Source organism: Palaemon carinicauda, chromosome 2, assembly GCF_036898095.1.
Source record: "Palaemon carinicauda isolate YSFRI2023 chromosome 2, ASM3689809v2, whole genome shotgun sequence".
Classification (NCBI taxonomy): Eukaryota; Metazoa; Arthropoda; class Malacostraca; order Decapoda; family Palaemonidae; genus Palaemon; species Palaemon carinicauda.
The window spans coordinates 42,596,485-42,615,954 of NC_090726.1; the positions used below are offsets into that span (position 1 = coordinate 42,596,485).

Genomic DNA, 19,470 nt, shown 5'->3' on the forward strand with positions numbered 1-19,470 from the left:
ATTCTAGGGCTTGGAAGATCCTTGGGGCCGACGGAAAAGCCCGAAAAGCTCGACTCTGAAGATCCATACCCAGGGAGACAATGGTCTGGGATGGGACGAGCTGAGACTCCTCAAAATTGACCAGGAGGCCCAGTTCCTTGGTCAGATCCATAGTCCATCTGAGAATCTCCAGACAGCGACGACTTGTGGGAGCTCTTAAAAGCCAGTCGTCTGACGGAGCCGGACACAAGATCATGGTACTGCTGCACAGTCTGTGAACTGTCAACCATGGGGAAGCGAGGAAGTACAGTGACAACCCGAAGCTGTCTAGACTGTCTGGGTCGTACAGACAACTCCTTATCGGGTTGCTGAGGTTGCCGCACTGCGTCACAACAAGTCACTTCTGCTGGTTGTTGAACGTCTTCCCAGTGACACACTGACTCCGTAAACAAAAAATCCTCTAACAAGGACTAAGCTTGGACTGCATGTCTTGCAACACAGCTCAAGGTCTATGGGAGCAGGTGTGGTAACAGACGGGGTTAGCGACTGAAGTGGAACCATTACCTTCCCTGGAAGCATGTTATGCTTAAATAAAAGTCCATAGGAGGCTACGCAGCTAAAGGCTCCTCTCCAAATGACAGAGTCCTCAAGGGAATATCAGAAGGAGGGAGAAAAGCACTTTCTCATCTACAGGGACCATATCCGAGAAAAGCTAAGTTCTCTCAGTGAGGGTTTCACTGGTGCAAAAGCAGCAGACTAGAAGGCCACGTTATGAAACTGCTTGACAGTCTAGTGAGTTGGCAACAACCAAAGATGTGTGACTGAGAAGCATGCGGTAAGGTATGCAGAGCATGTTGTATGCAGAGCATGCTGTATGCAGAGCATGCTGTATGTAGAGCATGCTGTAAGGTAAGCAGAGCGTGTTGCATGGAGTGTAACATTTCTCAGAAATTCCATGACCAGTGCTAGAGTGAGTAATATCGTATTACTGTCCATTGAAAGTGCACGTGCCGAGGGAATTGATTTAGACTGTTTTGTTGATGAATTTGATAGCCGGCATGATAATCGTAGAATTAAGCTGCACTAAATGTACTATAATCTACTTCACCTCAGGAAAGGGAAACTCGCCCTGTTGGCAACACTGCATTACTTCATGCATGCTTGCATGGGGTTTTAATATCAACATAATATTTACCTTACATTCATAACTCATGATTCATTTTTGTTTTGAAGATATTTTTGCCATATTTTGCGATTTTGTTAAAATATATTGCAAGGAATACATATATATTTTTATATTAAGTAATACAAATAACCTCCATTATCATAATGTTTGTGTAGGCATACATGTATATGATTACAAATGCAAGTTATGAAAGTAATGAGGTGTTATTATTGTCATTTGTTATTTCCAAGTTGAATGGGAAGAGGCTCAAGTTGAGGAGAAAGTGGCAGATGCATGCGTTGAGGTGGCTGACTCATAGCATGAGGTTGCTGCCTCAAGAGTTGCGCTTGCTGTAAGGGTTGCGGATGCGCAGTAGCAGGTTCCTGAGGAACGAGTTGAGGTTCCTGAGGTGTGAGCTGCGAGAGTTGAGGTAGCGGCTGCGCAGAACGCAGTTCTTGTCTCGCTTTGAGGAGGGTTGAGGTCGCTGCAGCGAGTGCTGAGGTGGCTGCCTCATTGATGGAAGAGGTTGTCGTACCTCAAGAGATTGTTGCCTCGCTGGTGGAACCGCAAGCGGAAGCGGAGGAAGTAAGGCATAAGATTCCTGCTCCCATTGCTGAGGTTGCCTTAAGGAAGGCGGAGGTTGCTGCACACCGCTGGTAACTGGCAACTCAGTACGCGGTAAGGTATCCTGAGGAACCTCAACATCGTACGCCTGGCAGACTGGACTGCGGTGAGGCGGAGCGATCGCAGGAGGAGGTGTAACCTTCTCAGCCTGACACTCACGCATTAAGACCGCAAGCTGTGACTGCATGGACTGCAGCAAAGTCATCTTGGGGTCGGCAGACGCTAAGGTCTGCTGAGGCAAAGCCTTAACAGAAGATGAGGTCTGTTGCGGCATCACCTTACCTCTCTTAGGAGGTGTGCAGTCACCTGATGACTGCGGAGAGTCAGAGCTAACCCAATGACTGCATCCGGGTTGTTGAACTCTAGAGGTCTGGACTTTACGTTTAAGAGGTCTTGAGACCTGAGTCCAGCGTTTTCTCCCCGAAATTTCTTCTGCAGACGAGTAAAATAAGGGCTCAATCGTCTGCGGGTGGGAGTGACGGTCTCTGTAAGACACGCCCGCAACCACCGAGGATACTTCTGTGCGCCGATCAAGGCCTGCCGAACCCTTTTGCCCTTCGACATTGCTTCTCCCCTGGGCTTGGGAGCTTGCAAGAGGTCCCGGACTGGGAGGACGACTGGCACGCACAGAAGTACCCTCACGCACAACACTGACACACTTTGCGCTAATCACTTATCACTTTTGAATTTCTGTTTGCACTTATTTCACTGAACTCGAAACTTTAAGTGGTTTGTTCCTGAAACACGCAATTCTATCCTTCCTTAAAAGTTAGTAATTGCGAAAACAGAATTACAATGTAACAGAAAAATCTAATGAAAGATAAATAATTCAGTGGCTGGAAAGAGACTAAACACTAGATCAAATAAACTACGTTTAAATTCTCTCACCGCATAAAGCTTGAGAACAAGAATAAACTCTAGAAACGTTTACCTTCTTCCCCTAAAGAGACTAGGGAGAAGAGCAAAAACGATAACAACGTTACTCGCTTGAACGAAACGTTTATCCAGCTCTCTCTCCCTCCGTCTCTATCTCTCTCTCTCTCTCTCTTGACTTAGAACCTGAGAGAAGAGCCCAATCATATATACTCGTTAAAACATATTATTGTTAAAGGAAAAAAACTGAAAGATTTCCCAAATAAAAAGTTCCTTTATTAGAATTAAAACCATTAAGCTAAGAAAGAATGAACAAAACGCTATAAACGGTTTACTCTTACTGCAACGTGACACCGTGAAAATTCTCTCTCTATCGTAACGATAGAGCGCAAGTTGAACGTTCTGAACGTCAACAACTGCAGAGACAAAACAAAACGTTAGTTCAACTTTGAAACAGTACGAGACTATCAAAGAAATTCTTTCAAAAACATTAAAATAGCATAATATGTTAACAGGTAAAACCGAAATGACGGGCTCAATGTTAATTAACTTCGGTACAAGAAAAGACCGCCTACTATTAGGAAAGGTCGAATATAAACAAATATAAAAATTAATTTTAATAAATTTATAAAAAAGGAAGTTAATCGAAGAGGCCTATAAAAGGCGGAGAGATATAAAATAAATCTATAACTTTTGTTAAGCAAAATTAAGAAAGAGAGTCTATACTCTCTTAGACACCAACACTTCCGTCTAAGGGAAGGGTCGGCCATTTAAAGGTGAAAGAGAGTTCATACTCTCTTCGTCACCATAAATAATCAAATTAATTCCAAAAGCTAGCTAAGCTGATAATAAAACTTCCTGAATAGCGAAAGCTGAAATCTTAGAGCAATACTTCACCAAAAACCGTGAACAAGACTCCAAAATTATAAGCGTATCCATGAACGTCTTGCCGGAAGCACGACAGAGGAAAAATTGAAGTGGTGTCAACAAGAAGTACTGCAGTACCTGGCCACAGGTGGCGCTTGTGAGTACACCCCCCTCTTGTATAGCGATCGCTGGCGTATCCCTTCCGTAGAATTCTGTCGGGCAACGGAGTTGACAGCTACATGATTATCGGGTAAGTTTAATATTGAAAAATGAATTTTTTCAATATTCAGTTTTTGTTCTGTACAAATAAGAAGATATGTAACAAAGTCAACTGCCTCAGACAAGGTTCTTCTATTTTACAAGCCTTAACTTGACTTACAGTACTACAGATGTATGCATGTGTTGGAGAGGATCGAGTTCCAATACTAATACTGTAGTTAAAAGGGGGAAGCTTAAGTAGGCTTCCAAAGCTCAGGAGTAAGTTAGAGGCAACTAACCTAATGTAGAGATATTAATCTCTGGCACCGTCGTTCAATTAGTTCGTTATGCATGTTGCATTAGATTTTTCATAATTCTGACCATCTTGTACATTCAGATCTTCCCGGACAGTACCATCCTGCTCATAATTCTATGTATGCAGTTAATTCTAATAGTCAGGCCTTCTTCATCATGAGACTCAATACTACACAGTACTCTAAAAGTTTTATTCCAGCTGTGACCAAGTTGTGGAATGATCTTCCTAATAAGGTAGTTGAATCGGTGTAAATTCAAAAGTTCAAACTAGCAGCAAATGTTTTTATGTTGAAGAGGCTGACATAAGCCTTTTTATGGTTTATGTATGAAAGATCTGTTTTAATGTTGCTACTGTTTTTAAAATATTTTATTTTAATTCATTACTACTTATAAAAGTTAATCATTTCCTTTCCTCACTGGGTAATTTTACCCTGTTGGAGCCCTTGGGTTTATAGCATCCTGCTCTTCCAACTTGGGTTGTAGCTTGGCTAGTAATAATAATAATAATAATAAAAGAAGGTAGACACTGTGCCTAGTTCAGAGGCATTAAACATCAGTTGTCATTCTGTTATTTTGCATGTCAATCAGGTGAACATGGGAGGCAAAGAGCATGGCCCGCACTTTGAGAATCACATCTTTGCTATCAGCTTCATGACTTGATCCTTTGACCGAAGGTGTTGTGCCTTTTACTTTATATCTTAGGAGAGCTTCATCAAAATGGAGTTGCCCGATTTAATCATCACCGCCAGTTGGATTGGGAAAATCTGCACTACAATTTCAGTAAGATGCAATGAACAGTCACTGCCCTTCAATTCCAAGACAGATGTGGAACTCTTGTGACCCATTAAGTCATCTTGAAGCCCTAAGGTCCAAGTCTTGGTGTTATAAGCAGGCTCCAAAGCTAGGAAATTGCATATAAATATCCCTATCATAGGAGAAACCAGAGTTCAAGTGGGTATACCCATGTTACACAGACCATAAGCAAGATATGATAAGAGTAGTCACATGGAAGATCAGTGACAAGCCACTACGTATCTCAAAGCTATGTCGCTCTGACAGGAAGCAGAGACTTGGAGTTATGTCGCTCTTATAGAAAGCAAGAGACTCAAAGCTATGTCACTTATAGGAAGCAGAGACTCAAAGCTATGTCACTTATAGGAAGCAGACTCAAAGCTATGTCGCTTTTATAGGAAGCAGAGACTCAAAGCTATGTCGCTCTTATAGGAAGCAGAGACTCAAAGCTATGTCGCTCTTATAGGAAGCAGAGACTCAAAGCTATGTCGCTCTTATAGGAAGCAGAGACTCAAAGCTATGTCGCTCTTATAGGAAGCAGAGACTCAAAGCTATGTCGCTCTTATAGGAAGCAGAGACTCAAAGCTATGTCGCTCTTATAGGAAGCAGAGACTCAAAGCTATGTCGCTCTTATAGGAAGCAGAGACTCAAAGCTATGTCGCTCTTATAGGAAGCAGAGACTCAAAGCTATGTCGCTCTTATAGGAAGCAGAGACTCAAAGCTATGTCGCTCTTATAGGAAGCAGAGACTCAAAGCTATGTCGCTCTTATAGGAAGCAGAGACTCAAAGCTATGTCGCTCTTATAGGAAGCAGAGACTCAAAGCTATGTCGCTCTTATAGGAAGCAGAGACTCAAAGCTATGTCGCTCTTATAGGAAGCAGAGACTCAAAGCTATGTCGCTCTTATAGGAAGCAGAGACTCAAAGCTATGTCGCTCTTATAGGAAGCAGAGACTCAAAGCTATGTCGCTCTTATAGGAAGCAGAGACTCAAAGCTATGTCGCTCTTATAGGAAGCAGAGACTCAAAGCTATGTCGCTCTTATAGGAAGCAGAGACTCAAAGCTATGTCGCTCTTATAGGAAGCAGAGACTCAAAGCTATGTCGCTCTTATAGGAAGCAGAGACTCAAAGCTATGTCGCTCTTATAGGAAGCAGAGACTCAAAGCTATGTCGCTCTTATAGGAAGCAGAGACTCAAAGCTATGTCGCTCTTATAGGAAGCAGAGACTCAAAGCTATGTCGCTCTTATAGGAAGCAGAGACTCAAAGCTATGTCGCTCTTATAGGAAGCAGAGACTCAAAGCTATGTCGCTCTTATAGGAAGCAGAGACTCAAAGCTATGTCGCTCTTATAGGAAGCAGAGACTCAAAGCTATGTCACTTATAGGAAGCAGACTCAAAAGCTATGTCGCTCTTATAGGAAGCAGAGACTCAAAGCTATGTCACTCTTATAGGAAGCAGAGACTCAAAGCTATGTCACTAGGAAGCAGAGACTCAAAGCTATGTCACTCTTATAGGAAGCAGAGACTCAAAGCTATGTCACTAGGAAGCAGAGACTCAAAGCTATGTCACTCTTATAGGAAGCAGAGACTCAAAGCTATGTCACTCTTATAGGAAGCAGAGACTCAAAGCTATGTCGCTCTTATAGGAAGCAGAGACTCAAAGCTATGTCGCTCTTATAGGAAGCAGAGACTCAAAGCTATGTCACTCTTATAGGAAGCAGAGACTCAAAGCTATGTCACTTATAGGAAGCAGACTCAAAAGCTATGTCGCTCTTATAGGAAGCAGAGACTCAAAGCTATGTCACTCTTATAGGAAGCAGAGACTCAAAGCTATGTCACTTATAGGAAGCAGACTCAAAAGCTATGTCGCTCTTATAGGAAGCAGAGACTCAAAGCTATGTCACTCTTATAGGAAGCAGAGACTCAAAGCTATGTCGCTCTTATAAGAAGCAGAGACTCAAAGCTATGTCACTCTTATAGGAAGCAGAGACTCAAAGCTATGTCACTAGGAAGCAGAGACTCAAAGCTATGTCACTCTTATAGGAAGCAGAGACTCAAAGCTATGTCACTAGGAAGCAGAGACTCAAAGCTATGTCACTCTTATAGGAAGCAGAGACTCAAAGCTATGTCACTAGGAAGCAGAGACTCAAAGCTATGTCACTCTTATAGGAAGCAGAGACTCAAAGCTATGTCACTCTTATAGGAAGCAGAGACTCAAAGCTATGTCGCTCTTATAGGAAGCAGAGACTCAAAGCTATGTCGCTCTTATAGGAAGCAGAGACTCAAAGCTATGTCACTCTTATAGGAAGCAGAGACTCAAAGCTATGTCACTTATAGGAAGCAGACTCAAAAGCTATGTCGCTCTTATAGGAAGCAGAGACTCAAAGCTATGTCACTCTTATAGGAAGCAGAGACTCAAAGCTATGTCACTCTTATAGGAAGCAGAGACTCAAAGCTATGTCGCTCTTATAGGAAGCAGAGACTCAAACCTATGTTGCTCTTATAGGAAGCAGAGACTCAAAGCTATGTCACTCTTATAGGAAGCAGAGACTCAAAGCTATGTCACTTATAGGAAGCAGACTCAAAAGCTATGTCGCTCTTATAGGAAGCAGAGACTCAAAGCTATGTCACTCTTATAGGAAGCAGAGACTCAAAGCTATGTCGCTCTTATAAGAAGCAGAGACTCAAAGCTATGTCACTCTTATAGGAAGCAGAGACTCAAAGCTATGTCACTAGGAAGCAGAGACTCAAAGCTATGTCACTCTTATAGGAAGCAGAGACTCAAAGCTATGTCACTCTTATAGGAAGCAGAGACTCAAAGCTATGTCACTCTTATAGGAAGCAGAGACTCAAAGCTATGTCACTCTTATAGGAAGCAGAGACTCAAAGCTATGTCACTCTTATAAGAAGCAGAGACTCAAAGCTATGTCACTCTTATAGGAAGCAGAGACTCAAAGCTATGTCACTTATAGGAAGCAGACTCAAAACTATGTCGCTCTTATAGGAAGCAGAGACTCAAAACTATGTCGCTCTTATAGGAAGCAGAGACTCAAAGCTATGTCACTCTTATAGGAAGCAGAGACTCAAAGCTATGTCACTTATAGGAAGCAGACTCAAAAGCTATGTCGCTCTTATAGGAAGCAAAGACTCAAAGCTATGTCGGTCTTATAGGAAGCAGACTTAAAGCTATGTCGGTCTTATAGGAAGCAGAGACTCAAAGCTATGTCGCTCTTATAGGAAGCAGAGACTCAAAGCTATGTCGCTCTTATAGGAAGCAGAGACTCAAAGCTATGTCGCTCTTATAGGAAGCAGAGACTCAAAGCTATGTCGCTCTTATAGGAAGCAGAGACTCAAAGCTATGTCGCTCTTATAGGAAGCAGAGACTCAAAGCTATGTCGCTCTTATAGGAAGCAGAGACTCAAAGCTATGTCACTCTTATAGGAAGCAGAGACTCAAAGCTATGTCGCTCTTATAGGAAGCAGAGACTCAAAGCTATGTCACTCTTATAGGAAGCAGAGACTCAAAGCTATGTCGCTCTTATAGGAAGCAGAGACTCAAAGCTATGTCACTCTTATAGGAAGCAGAGACTCAAAGCTATGTCGCTCTTATAGGAAGCAGAGACTCAAAGCTATGTCACTCTTATAGGAAGCAGAGACTCAAAGCTATGTCGCTCTTATAGGAAGCAGAGACTCAAAGCTATGTCACTCTTATAGGAAGCAGAGACTCAAAGCTATGTCGCTCTTATAGGAAGCAGAGACTCAAAGCTGTCGCTTTTATAGGAAGCAAAGACTCAAACCTATGTCGCTCTTATAGGAAGCAGAGACTCAAAGCTATGTCGCTCTTATAGGAAGCAGAGACTCAAAGCTATGTCGCTCTTATAGGAAGCAGAGACTCAAAGCTATGTCGCTCTTATAGGAAGCAGAGACTCAAAGCTATGTCGCTCTTATAGGAAGCAGAGACTCAAAGCTATGTCACTCTTATAGGAAGCAGAGACTCAAAGCTATGTCACTCTTATAGGAAGCAGAGACTCAAAGCTATGTCGCTCTTATAGGAAGCAGAGACTCAAAGCTATGTCGCTCTTATAGGAAGCAGAGACTCAAAGCTATGTCACTTATAGGAAGCAGAGATTCATAGCTATGTCACCCTTATAGCAAGCAGAGACTCAAAGCTATGTCGCTCTTATAGAAAGCACAGACGTGGCCAAACCAAGCAAGAAAATCTGGCCGGGAGAACCCTTCTTATATTCTGGGGTGTATCTTAGGAGCTGTTGACTACATGGCATTACACAAATGTTAAATGGTGGGGCTGTGTTAAAGAAAACGCTTTAATGTAACAAAGAAAATTAAGTTTAAAAACAATTTACCTTTTTTTGAACATCGTGAGCTACAAAATTGAACACAGAACCCAGGATTTGAAAGAACCTGTGAAAAAAGGAAACAATAAATACTATTTCACTACAGTATGTGTCTTAGGCTACAAGTAACACAATCCTTTACTTTACAAAAACAAAACAAGAGTAAATGTTTACAATACATTGATGGAGATTTTGATAAAAGCAAAGGAAGTACAATTCACATCTCTATGTAAAGAATGTTAATTTTTACCAACAATAATTAGACAAAATTAAACATAACTGTAGTACATTACCTATAAAATGCCCTTGCTGTTGACTGAGAGCTGCTAAATTTACTCACATTTTGTACTTTCAATTTCCTTTACACAAAAAATCTAAACCTCGCTCCACATAAGAATTAAGTGACTCTCTCAGGCTTAAGTTTTATCTATAGTTCCTGTTTTTATATTTGTCATAATGTATATACTATACTATACATAGTGATTGTAAATTTAATGGCAAATATTATGGAAAACATGGCATACATTTTACTATGTTTTCTCAAAACAATAATGAATAAATTTCCCATCTGCAAATTAAGCGATACAATAAATACGTTTGTTATGTTTTCTCGTTCTTGTACAAATTAGTTTTCTACTCACTGAGAATTTTAGTTATACATTACTCTACTGCACTCTATATTACGTACAGTAGTACTGTACAGCATTTTGAGGTGAAGTTTCTCCTGATCAATACTATATACAGTACTGTTAGACAATTTTAAGAAAATCCCCTTGAAACTAACATGTCCCCTGAAATACATTAGAAAAAATAAAAGTGACTATTGCATTTTTTTTTAATGAAGGCAATCTCCCCTACCCCAGTTTCTGAACACTGTACAGTACACACACAGTGATGTATAATACTCACTTATTGATCTCCGAATAAGCTCTGAGATATCCGTCCATGTGGAGCTGGCCGTCATCCTTCTTGCACTGAGTAAAACTATCTACCACCAATTGCAGGTCAAAAATAAGGTCGTCTGTGTTGATGTCTGCCATTGCTTGTTGATCTCCCGTCACGCAGTTGTTGGCAGCCGTCGCGCCCTCCATGCGACCTGGACTCAACGAGCTAGTTTCCGACAATTGATCACTTTCGTTGAGTGGTAGGCTCCCTGACATGGTTGAATTCCAAACAGCAGAACCCTGAGAATAATTAAAATTCTGAGTATATCAATGCCCTTATTAGGTTGATGCTTAAAATTAAATACTGTATTATTATTATTACAACTCTAGTTGGAAAAGCAGAATGATATAAGCCAAAGGGTTTCAATAAGGAAAAATTGCCTAGTGAGGAAAGGAAATTCTGAAAATACCAATGCGCTTACTGTATTAGATTAGTGCTTAAAATCAAATATATGTATTATTATTACTACAACCCTAATTGGAAAAACAGGATGCTATAAGCCCAAGGGTTCCAATAAGGAAATATAGCCTGGTGAGGAAAGGAAATAATTTACAATATGAGAAGTAATGAACCAGACATTTCTTATATAAACTATAAAGACATGTCAGACTGTTTAACGTAAAAACGTTTTCCGCAAGTTTGATCAAGGTATATTGCTTCCCATGTATTATTGTAGCTTTCATAAATTCCCACATCTTTTTTTTCCATGCGAGTGTCCAATTAAACTTTTGGACAAGTTTATGTGAGCCTATTAAACCTTTTACCCCCACCATAAGGTTAAATTTCGAGCACATTTTTCTATGTATTTTTTTTCAAATTGCTCTAACAGGCTTAATTTTTGTCCTAGAGAGGTCAGGTTGGTCTCATTCTTTTGGAAAATGCCTGAAGTTTCTCAAAATTATCAAAAATATGTAAAAACATGTAATTAACAGTGTTTTGCAAGAACGTACCAGTAAGTCCTTTGGGGGTGAAAGGACTAACATAACTAATCTGAGGGGCATACAATAGAGAGCATGTCTTCGCCACATCAAGCACTCTTATTTTGTTCTTAACCCCACTGCGTAATTGTACTTCGATGTATTTTCTTAACCCTTTTACCCCCAGGCTATTTGGAACTTTCCAACCCTTAACTCCCAGGGGTTATTTTTTTTTCAAGCACATTTTGCAGTATATTTTTTTTAAATTGCTCTAACAGACTTAATTTTCGTCATAGAGAGGTAAGGTTGGTCTCATTCTCTTGGAAAATGCCTGAAGTTTCTCAAAAAATTATCAAAAATATGTAAAAAAAAAAAAAATAGCAGTTTTTTGCAAGGATGTACCGGTACGTCCATGGGGGTAAAGGGATGAGTTTTGTGAAATGTACCAGTACGTCCTTTGGGGGTAAAAGGGTTAACAATCTAATGGATTTGCCCTTGGGTCATACCCCACATGTCCACCAAGTTTTGTTGAAATTGGTTCAGTAGTTTTTGTGTAATATTCACAAACAAAAAATAAACTAATAAAATATTTGCCATTTACTTAACAGTGCTGTTATCTTTAAAGCACTGCTACGTGCTTGTACTTTGATGTACTTTATCTAAAATGTTACAGATTCATCCTTGGGTCATACCAAACGAGACTACCAAGTTTGGTCAAAATCAGTACAGTAGTTTTTGTGCAAGGTTACTCACAAACAAACACATGGTTGAATTCCTTAGCAAAGATTTTGGCAAATGCAACTAATCTGGTCAGAATACTTTATAATTATAAAACTTACGTGTAAAATAAAAAAAACATCAAATTGGTACAAACCTGATAAACTCTATAAATTAAATATCCCAACACACTATACAGAAGCATTTTTCTCAATGTCATTTTCAGTAACGTTTACACCATAAGAACAGAGTAGTCATGTCTGGACGAGTTACTACTACAGTTATCACACACCGCACAGCAGATGAAAAATCCCCTTGGGGACTGTCCATAATGAATATAAATTCCCATACATAAAAGTTCTTTATGTCCAGTAAAAAAGAATATTACTTTTCTTGAGAAAATAAAGATAAAGATTAGCTTCGTAAATCATCAATGGTAAATTAATGAGGTACTGTATTTAACCATTTTACCCCCAGGCTATTTGGAAATTTCCAACCCTTAACCCCCAGGGGGTTATTTTTTTCCCAGCATATTTTTTCTAAATTGCTCTAACAGCCTTAATTTTCGTCATAGAAAGGTCAGGTTGGTCTCAACTCTCTTGGAAAATGCCTGAAGTTTCTCAAAAAAAAATTATCAAAAATATGAAAAAAAAAATGTAAATAGCAGTTTTTTGCAAGGACGTACCAGTACGTCCATGGGGATAAGGGGATGAGTTTTGTGAAACGTACCAGTACGTCCATGGGGATAAAGGGATGAGTTTTCTGAAACATACCAGTACGTCCTTTGGGGGTAAAAGGGTTAATAATAATGAAAACAATAAACACTAAAGATTACTCAATCACGAACAGTTTAATGTATCACACTTTTTTTTCTAAAGATAATACTGTACTGATCATGTTAGAATCCTTTTATACTGTCTGTGTATACATGACAACCAAAACCATCGAAGCCCTGACATGTATTAAATCCGATTCGAATTACAATGAAATTCATTATCAAATGGGTACTGAAAATTAACAAAGATAATTTGAAGGACAACTTTTGATCCTACTTAAGTAGTTCAGGAAAACATTACAAATTTTTAAAGTGATTTGTTTTTTTCCTAACTATGCAAACCTGAGTCATTTACATACGAGAACGACAACAGCGAAACTGGGAATACGGCAATTAAAAACGTATAACGAAATGTTCACAACCGACAAGGTAGTTACCTATTGGTAGCAGGGAGGTGACAGGGGTGGCGCTCGCTAAAACCATCAGCGAGACATGCTCAACTGATTGCAGACTAGCGGAAGCCCCATGGGGAAGTACTAGGTATGCAGCATGCTCAAAAGGTTGAGAGAGCATGTGAGGCACAGGTGGGTGAGCTTGATGAGCAAGCAGATGACGCGCTGTGGTTTCAATCCAGCCAGAAAAGTGCGATGGTGATCGAACCTGGCGAGTGCACACACTCTGTAAGTATCGTGAGACTACAGTGGCACGTTGGGCAAGCCACTGGTTCATCATAAGATCAAGGAAGCAATCGTCTGAGAGCTTCAGAGAGCAAGGGTGTGCAGGCAACAAGTCGTGCTGCTGCTTCTATGCTACCTGGGGAGATGGACTCCTAGGTAGGAATGACCTCTCGCACTTACGAGGGTGTCTGGCGAAAGTCCCTGAAGAGTCAACGGGCTCAGAAGGGTAAGGACAGGCAAGCCTGTCTTCGTGCGTGTACTCACTTCAAGGGGTGAGAGCGCCGAGGGATCGCTACACCCACAGATCCTCAGATAGGAGAGGATCTGCTGCTGAGAACGAAGGTTCATGGGGCAAGAGACCGAGCAGGAGGGACTCCCTCCTGTCAGCTCTAAGGGGGAAAGTACCAAAGGCAAACCCGGCGGCAGGAACAGAAACGCTGTCCTGCTGAGCCCCATGAACCAACACCTTCAGTAACCTATCCTTCGAAGGGAAATCCTCAAGTCCCAAGAGACACAAAACATCTTGGGATGAGGACTTCCCAAGGGAGGAAGGTTTCAGTGCTTCACTAGGGAAGATGGGAAAAGCTTCCTGATCCAAGGGTTAAAATATCACCGTTCTTGCTTGATCTACCCCCAGTATTGTACATTTTACGTCATATGCATAATATTGTGACTTTTACATACTATACAAATAACAGATTATGTGCACAATCCCTCATGTTCATATAGCCTCATACGTTAGATAGTAGTGCCTATTTAATATTGTGAAAGATACATGATACATATGTTACTGTTACTAACATACTTTATGTACATGAGATCATGCACATAACATGCTACACGAATAATATTGTGCATATATTATAAGCAAAGCGTAAATACTTCCCCAAAAAATAGTGTCAGGCCGAGCAACATTTTGACAAATCTCTTGCACAATTGTAGGTTAACAATCGACATAAATTTCTAATTTTATTTTATTTTAGAATGCCTGGCTCTTCTGGCAAGAAATACAATAGGCTCTTTCAACTTCATATCTTAATTGCCAAAAATATAAAACAGCAAATCGTTTATAAATAAGTCAATATTATCGTACAAGGTTATAATGACAAAGAACGACAGTAATTGCTGATGGTACTGATTATCTTGTGGCTACAAAGACTTTTGGGGATGTATGTATGATTACAGCTAACTCAGAATACGGTAGTGTAAGGGGGGTCGCAGGGGGGCATTAGTCCCCCCGTTAGGTGAGTAGGTAAGGACATGGTTTGTAGGTTAGGGTGGAAAATTGAGGTTAGTTGATGTCCATTTTTAATCCACAAGGGAGGAACTGGCCGCTGATATGCAATGACTACGACTTTCAATTAAAATCAGCATTTGTGGCAATATTTATTACTTAGAAAACTTAAAATGAATAGTGTTAATCAGTGGATGTTATTCATGAATATGTTCCTATGCTTATAAGAGGGGTCCTACAGTGCGCCAAAGCTTCACGTGTGAAGTCGGATTAGATAAGCAGACCACAAATTAAACTAACCTACATGTAGGTTAACTAACACCATGAGACTTAGTTATTTTATTAATGGTGGGAGATCAATTAGTCAAACTTGACTTGGAACATATGTATAATTTTGGGTTGCCGGACCTGCCCATATAGAAAACAAGAATTCTGCCCATATAGAAAACAAGAATCCTGCCCATCCGTGTTCGTCATCACGTGTATGTTGGTTAATGAACTAATGCTAGTAGTTACTGTATTCACTTATTGGTCTTAGCTCCGCCATAGCTCGCTATGCTCGTAATTAAGCATAATTTTATTGCTCTTCTGTACTGGCAAGCAGCATGTGTTGCGCTATTCACATTAGCTGTGTAGGCGAGAATATTAGCAGACAAAAAATCAGTGACCCAACTACCTAAAAACTACTGCTGGCTCGAAATAAATTGGAAAGTAATAAAATAATATATGAAAGAACAGAACTATGTAATTAGAAATAAAATAGCTATAAAATTACCTAAATAAAAATTCAAACTTCATTTATTAAACCTGTGCTTCTTGAAAATGTTAGAATTTTATGGTGAGCGAAGAATAAGAATCATAAAGGAAGCTATCTCTTGTGCATTTAAGCTCTTACTTGTACGAAATGAAGAACAACACACACAGAAAACCAATTACCTAAGGACGTAGGCTATTATTTGCTTGATAAAGCGGAGCCCAGAAACAACATACAACGCAAACGAGCGATCGTGTAAGAATGCACTAATTGTCGTGCACATAGCCAACGCGTTTATAAAATTCACGGAACATATATTGATACCCATCATCTAAAATTCCTATCAGCAACCTTAACTACAAACAAGGAAAATTTTCATCACTGCCTAACAAATAAATAAGAAACATGTTGTCTGAGCGATACAATTAAAAATAAATACAATATATATCCACTGATCCAGACATAACAGTGAAACGTGAATTCCCTCGAGTTGAGCCTTCGACGATGTACCTGATCACGTCCCCTCATTGGTGTGGAACAGGTTACACCGTCACAGGATACAATTAAAAACAAATACCAAAGATATCCACTGATCCCGACATTATCAACATAAATCAACACAAAGTACACAGGATGACCTAATCAACCGGTATTAAAGGCTGGGTTGGGTTACAACAGCCCAGCCCTTAAACACTGGCCCCTAACATGCACAACAACAGACTCCAAAACTCAGATCTATAGGAGAGAACAAACCAAACTATCGACACACAAACCTAGATCACATCACAGTAGTTTAAAGGTTCTGTCGAGTCACCAAATAAATCACCAAATTGACCCACTCTGTTATCCGCGGTCGCGGAATGGACTGGCTAAATTATCCACTTCCTCGGCTGCCCTTATTTGAGAGTAACCGAAGCTATAACTCGTTCAGAACTGATGGGTATTCTGTTCTGTAGATGCCCGGAGCCCTTCAGTTGCATGAATAAGATGAAATCGTGTAAAATATAGTAAAATTCGACTTCAAACTTACTCAACGAAGTCAGGGTGTGTTGTGAAGAGGACTGAAGTTTACAAGACGTCAAGATCATAGAGAATTGAAAGTAGTAAGAAAACATATGGCTGAGAAAATATCTTAACATTGTTAATTAATACTCATTAAATGCTAAAAATATATTTATTAAATCTATAAATGTATATTTCATTTATAATTTAAATCATATTCATTAATTTACAGCAATTTATATAAATTTACATAAAGATATATCCACGTTTAACTCTACATGATTTGGGCACGTAAACAAAAGTCAGAAACAAACAAATAAGTATAAATGGTTGTTTATACGTTCATACAGGATCAATTTATATCCAACTTAATTTAAAGAAGATAACACAATTAATATAAAGTAAAAAAACACAGATTTTATACCTAGATTATATTCAATTAGAGTCAATATGTTTCCAAGTACCCAGTTGTTTATATAACAGGTGCGTTTTTGCTGCAAGCTATCATTTGCCAATTATGTAACTAGAGAATCAGCATGGCTTACTGACACATAATCTGGGGGATCAGTTGAAAGTAACAGGTAAATGTGATCGGCATAAGATGACTTGTTACTTTCATATCAGCACTGTTCAATGACTAGCGAGTTTTAAGGGTGAATATATTTTAAGTCAAATTTATTACGATAAAAATAAAATAGAGTCGTCATTTCTTCTATGACGAGCGAGTTTTAAGGGAAAATATATTTTGGGTCTTGAATTTATTACGATAAAGATAGTCAGCAGTTCTATGACGAGAGAGTTTTAAGGGGAAATATATTTAGGGTCGAATTTATTACGATAAAAAATGGAATCAGCAGAGTTTTTTTCTGTGACAAGAGAGCTTTAAGGGAAAATATATTTCGAGTCAAATTTATTACGATAAAAATAAAATAGAGTCAGCAGTTCTATGACGAAGGAGTTTTAAGGGGAAATATATTTTGAGTGAAATTTATTACAATAAAAATAAAATAGAGTCAGCAGTTCTTCCATGGCGAGCAAGTTTAAGGGGAAATATATTTTGGGTCAAATATATTACGATTAAAAATGGAATCAGCAGAGTTTTTTTGTGATAGGAGAGCTTTAAGGGAAAATATATTTTGGGTCTTGAATTTATTACGATAAAGATAAAATACCTGTAGAGTCAGCAGTTCTTCTATGACGAGCGAGTTTTAAGGAGAAATATATTTTGGATCTTGAATTTATTACGATAAAGATAAAATAGAGTCAGTAGTTCTATGATGAGTGAGTTTTAAGGGCAAAATATATTTTGGTCTCTCAAATTCATTACGAAAAAAAATGGAATAAGCAGTGTTTTTCTGTGACAAGAGAGCTTTAAGGGAAAATATATTCTGGGACTCAAATTTATTACGATAATAATAAAATAGAATAAGTAGTGTTGATTCTATGACGAGCAAGTTTTAAGGAGAAATATATTTTGGGTTTCAAATTTATTACGATAAAAATGTAAGCAGCATTGTGCATTCTATGATGAGCAAGTTTTAAGGTAAAATATGTTAGATCTCAAATTTATTACGATAAGAATTAAATAGAATTAAGAAAATTTCCAAAGTTTTAGATATTAATATTACACTCACAGAATATATATGAAATAAAATAATTAGTTCTATCCCAAAAGTTAATAATAGCTAAAAACCAAGAAGCTAATATCGCATGTCAACTGAGACCATCTTAATCTTTCCACTGATTTCTGTAATCCAATAATTTCCAGTTACATAATCTCCTTTGTCTTTCTGTTCCCGTTCCTAGCCATCACTAACCCGAGCGAAGGTACCCTGACAATTGCACGAGTCGTGACATTTTGTGGCATGAACTGGAAGATAAAAAAAAAAAAAAAAAAAAAAAATACCTCAGAATCACAGCTGACCTGTCCACATTGACACGAACTGGCACGACGAGTTCACGCATAGTTTGCGCACTTCCCGCATCTTCCCGACGAGTTCACGAACAGTTCGCGCATAGTTCACGACCCGGTCACGAAATATTGTCGTGACCAAACTTTTGAACATTTCAAAATTCTTGTCATGACATGCCACGATGTCACGACGGGTTTACGAACACTTCATGCCAGTTCATGACGAGTTCACGCCAGTTCACGACTCGAGTAGTGACAATGCGTGCCACAAATTCGTGCAAGTGTCAGCCTGGCTTAGCTCCATTTCCTAAATCGATTTAAACTAGGTTGCTTTTCGTAATGCTAAAATTTGATACTATACTATATTTCCCGAATACTTTATCTCACCCTTTCAACATTTATGGTGGCCGATGTGGTAATGTCCCTGACTGGTGAACGCCAGACTGGGGTTCGAGTCCCGCTCGAACTCGTTAGTTCATTTGGTCACTGCAACCTCACCATCCTTGTAAGCTAAGGATGGGGGTGTTTGTGGGAGCCTATAGGTCTATCTGCTGAGATATCAGTAGCCATTGCTTGGCCCTCCTTGGTCCTAGCATGGGTGGAGAGGGGGCTTTGGTGCTGATCATAGGTATGGGCAGTCTCTAGGGCATTGTCCTGCTCGATAGGACAATGTCACTGTCTCTTGCCCCTGTCATTCACGAGCGGCCTTTAAACATCTTTTCCTGTTTTCTATATCGTCCTCATCATGAATAATAATAGACAACTCTATTGTAAATCCCTTTCTGAGTGGGGAGACCTTAACGTGGTGAAAGGGTTTGTGTATCGCCCTGATTAACAAAGCTGTACTAGTCAGGGTCATCAATACTTGACTGGTTTGCTGTGAGCGATCAGACTAAAATCTCCCACCGTCACCAATCTGCAGTGGCCAGTGGTGATGAAAACTGACCAAACCCCCATACATGAATTGACATGTCTGAGACCTTTGTCCTACAGTGGACTAGAAATGGCTGCATTCATTGTTGTTGTTGTAAATAGTTTATTAGTGTGATTGTGTTTTTATCATTATGCCTTCTATTGGAGCCCTTGGGCTTATAGCATCTTGCTTTTCCAACTAGGGTTGTACATTGGCTAGTAATAATAATAATAATAATAATAATAATATCATAATTGTTTAAAAAGAGATTTATTCTGCATATATTTCAGCTTCTCTTCCCCTGCTACTGCATGTCGTGTAACTTCTGATTTTGAGTATCTTCTAGAATATGACTTCTAATTTCAAAATTTTGACACTCATTTAAAAATTACGGCTTTCTTCTAATTGCATCCAATTTGCTAGCAATGCTTCTAATGAGTTTTAAATTCAGAATTATACC

At 39.3% G+C, this 19,470-nt stretch overlaps 1 protein-coding gene across 4 annotated transcripts in view; it reads right to left on the reverse strand.

The window, feature by feature from the left end:
• Positions 1 to 16,307, reverse strand: part of LOC137624249 (ceramide-1-phosphate transfer protein-like) — a 30,904-nt gene extending 14,597 nt beyond the window's left edge. For 2 of the 4 annotated variants that reach the window (XM_068354766.1, XM_068354794.1), the window contains exons 1-3: positions 16,214 to 16,307; positions 10,074 to 10,348; positions 9,174 to 9,231 (exon numbers count right to left, since the gene is read on the reverse strand). In XM_068354766.1, coding sequence (XP_068210867.1) covers positions 9,174 to 9,231; positions 10,074 to 10,324 — 309 coding nt within the window. In that variant the 5' untranslated portion in view covers positions 10,325 to 10,348; positions 16,214 to 16,307. Of the gene's footprint in view, positions 1 to 9,173; positions 9,232 to 10,073; positions 10,349 to 15,956; positions 16,139 to 16,213 lie in introns of those variants that run through there. The other 2 variants (XM_068354785.1, XM_068354776.1) reach the window with 2 other exon arrangements.
• Positions 16,308 to 19,470: the final 3,163 nt, after the last annotated feature.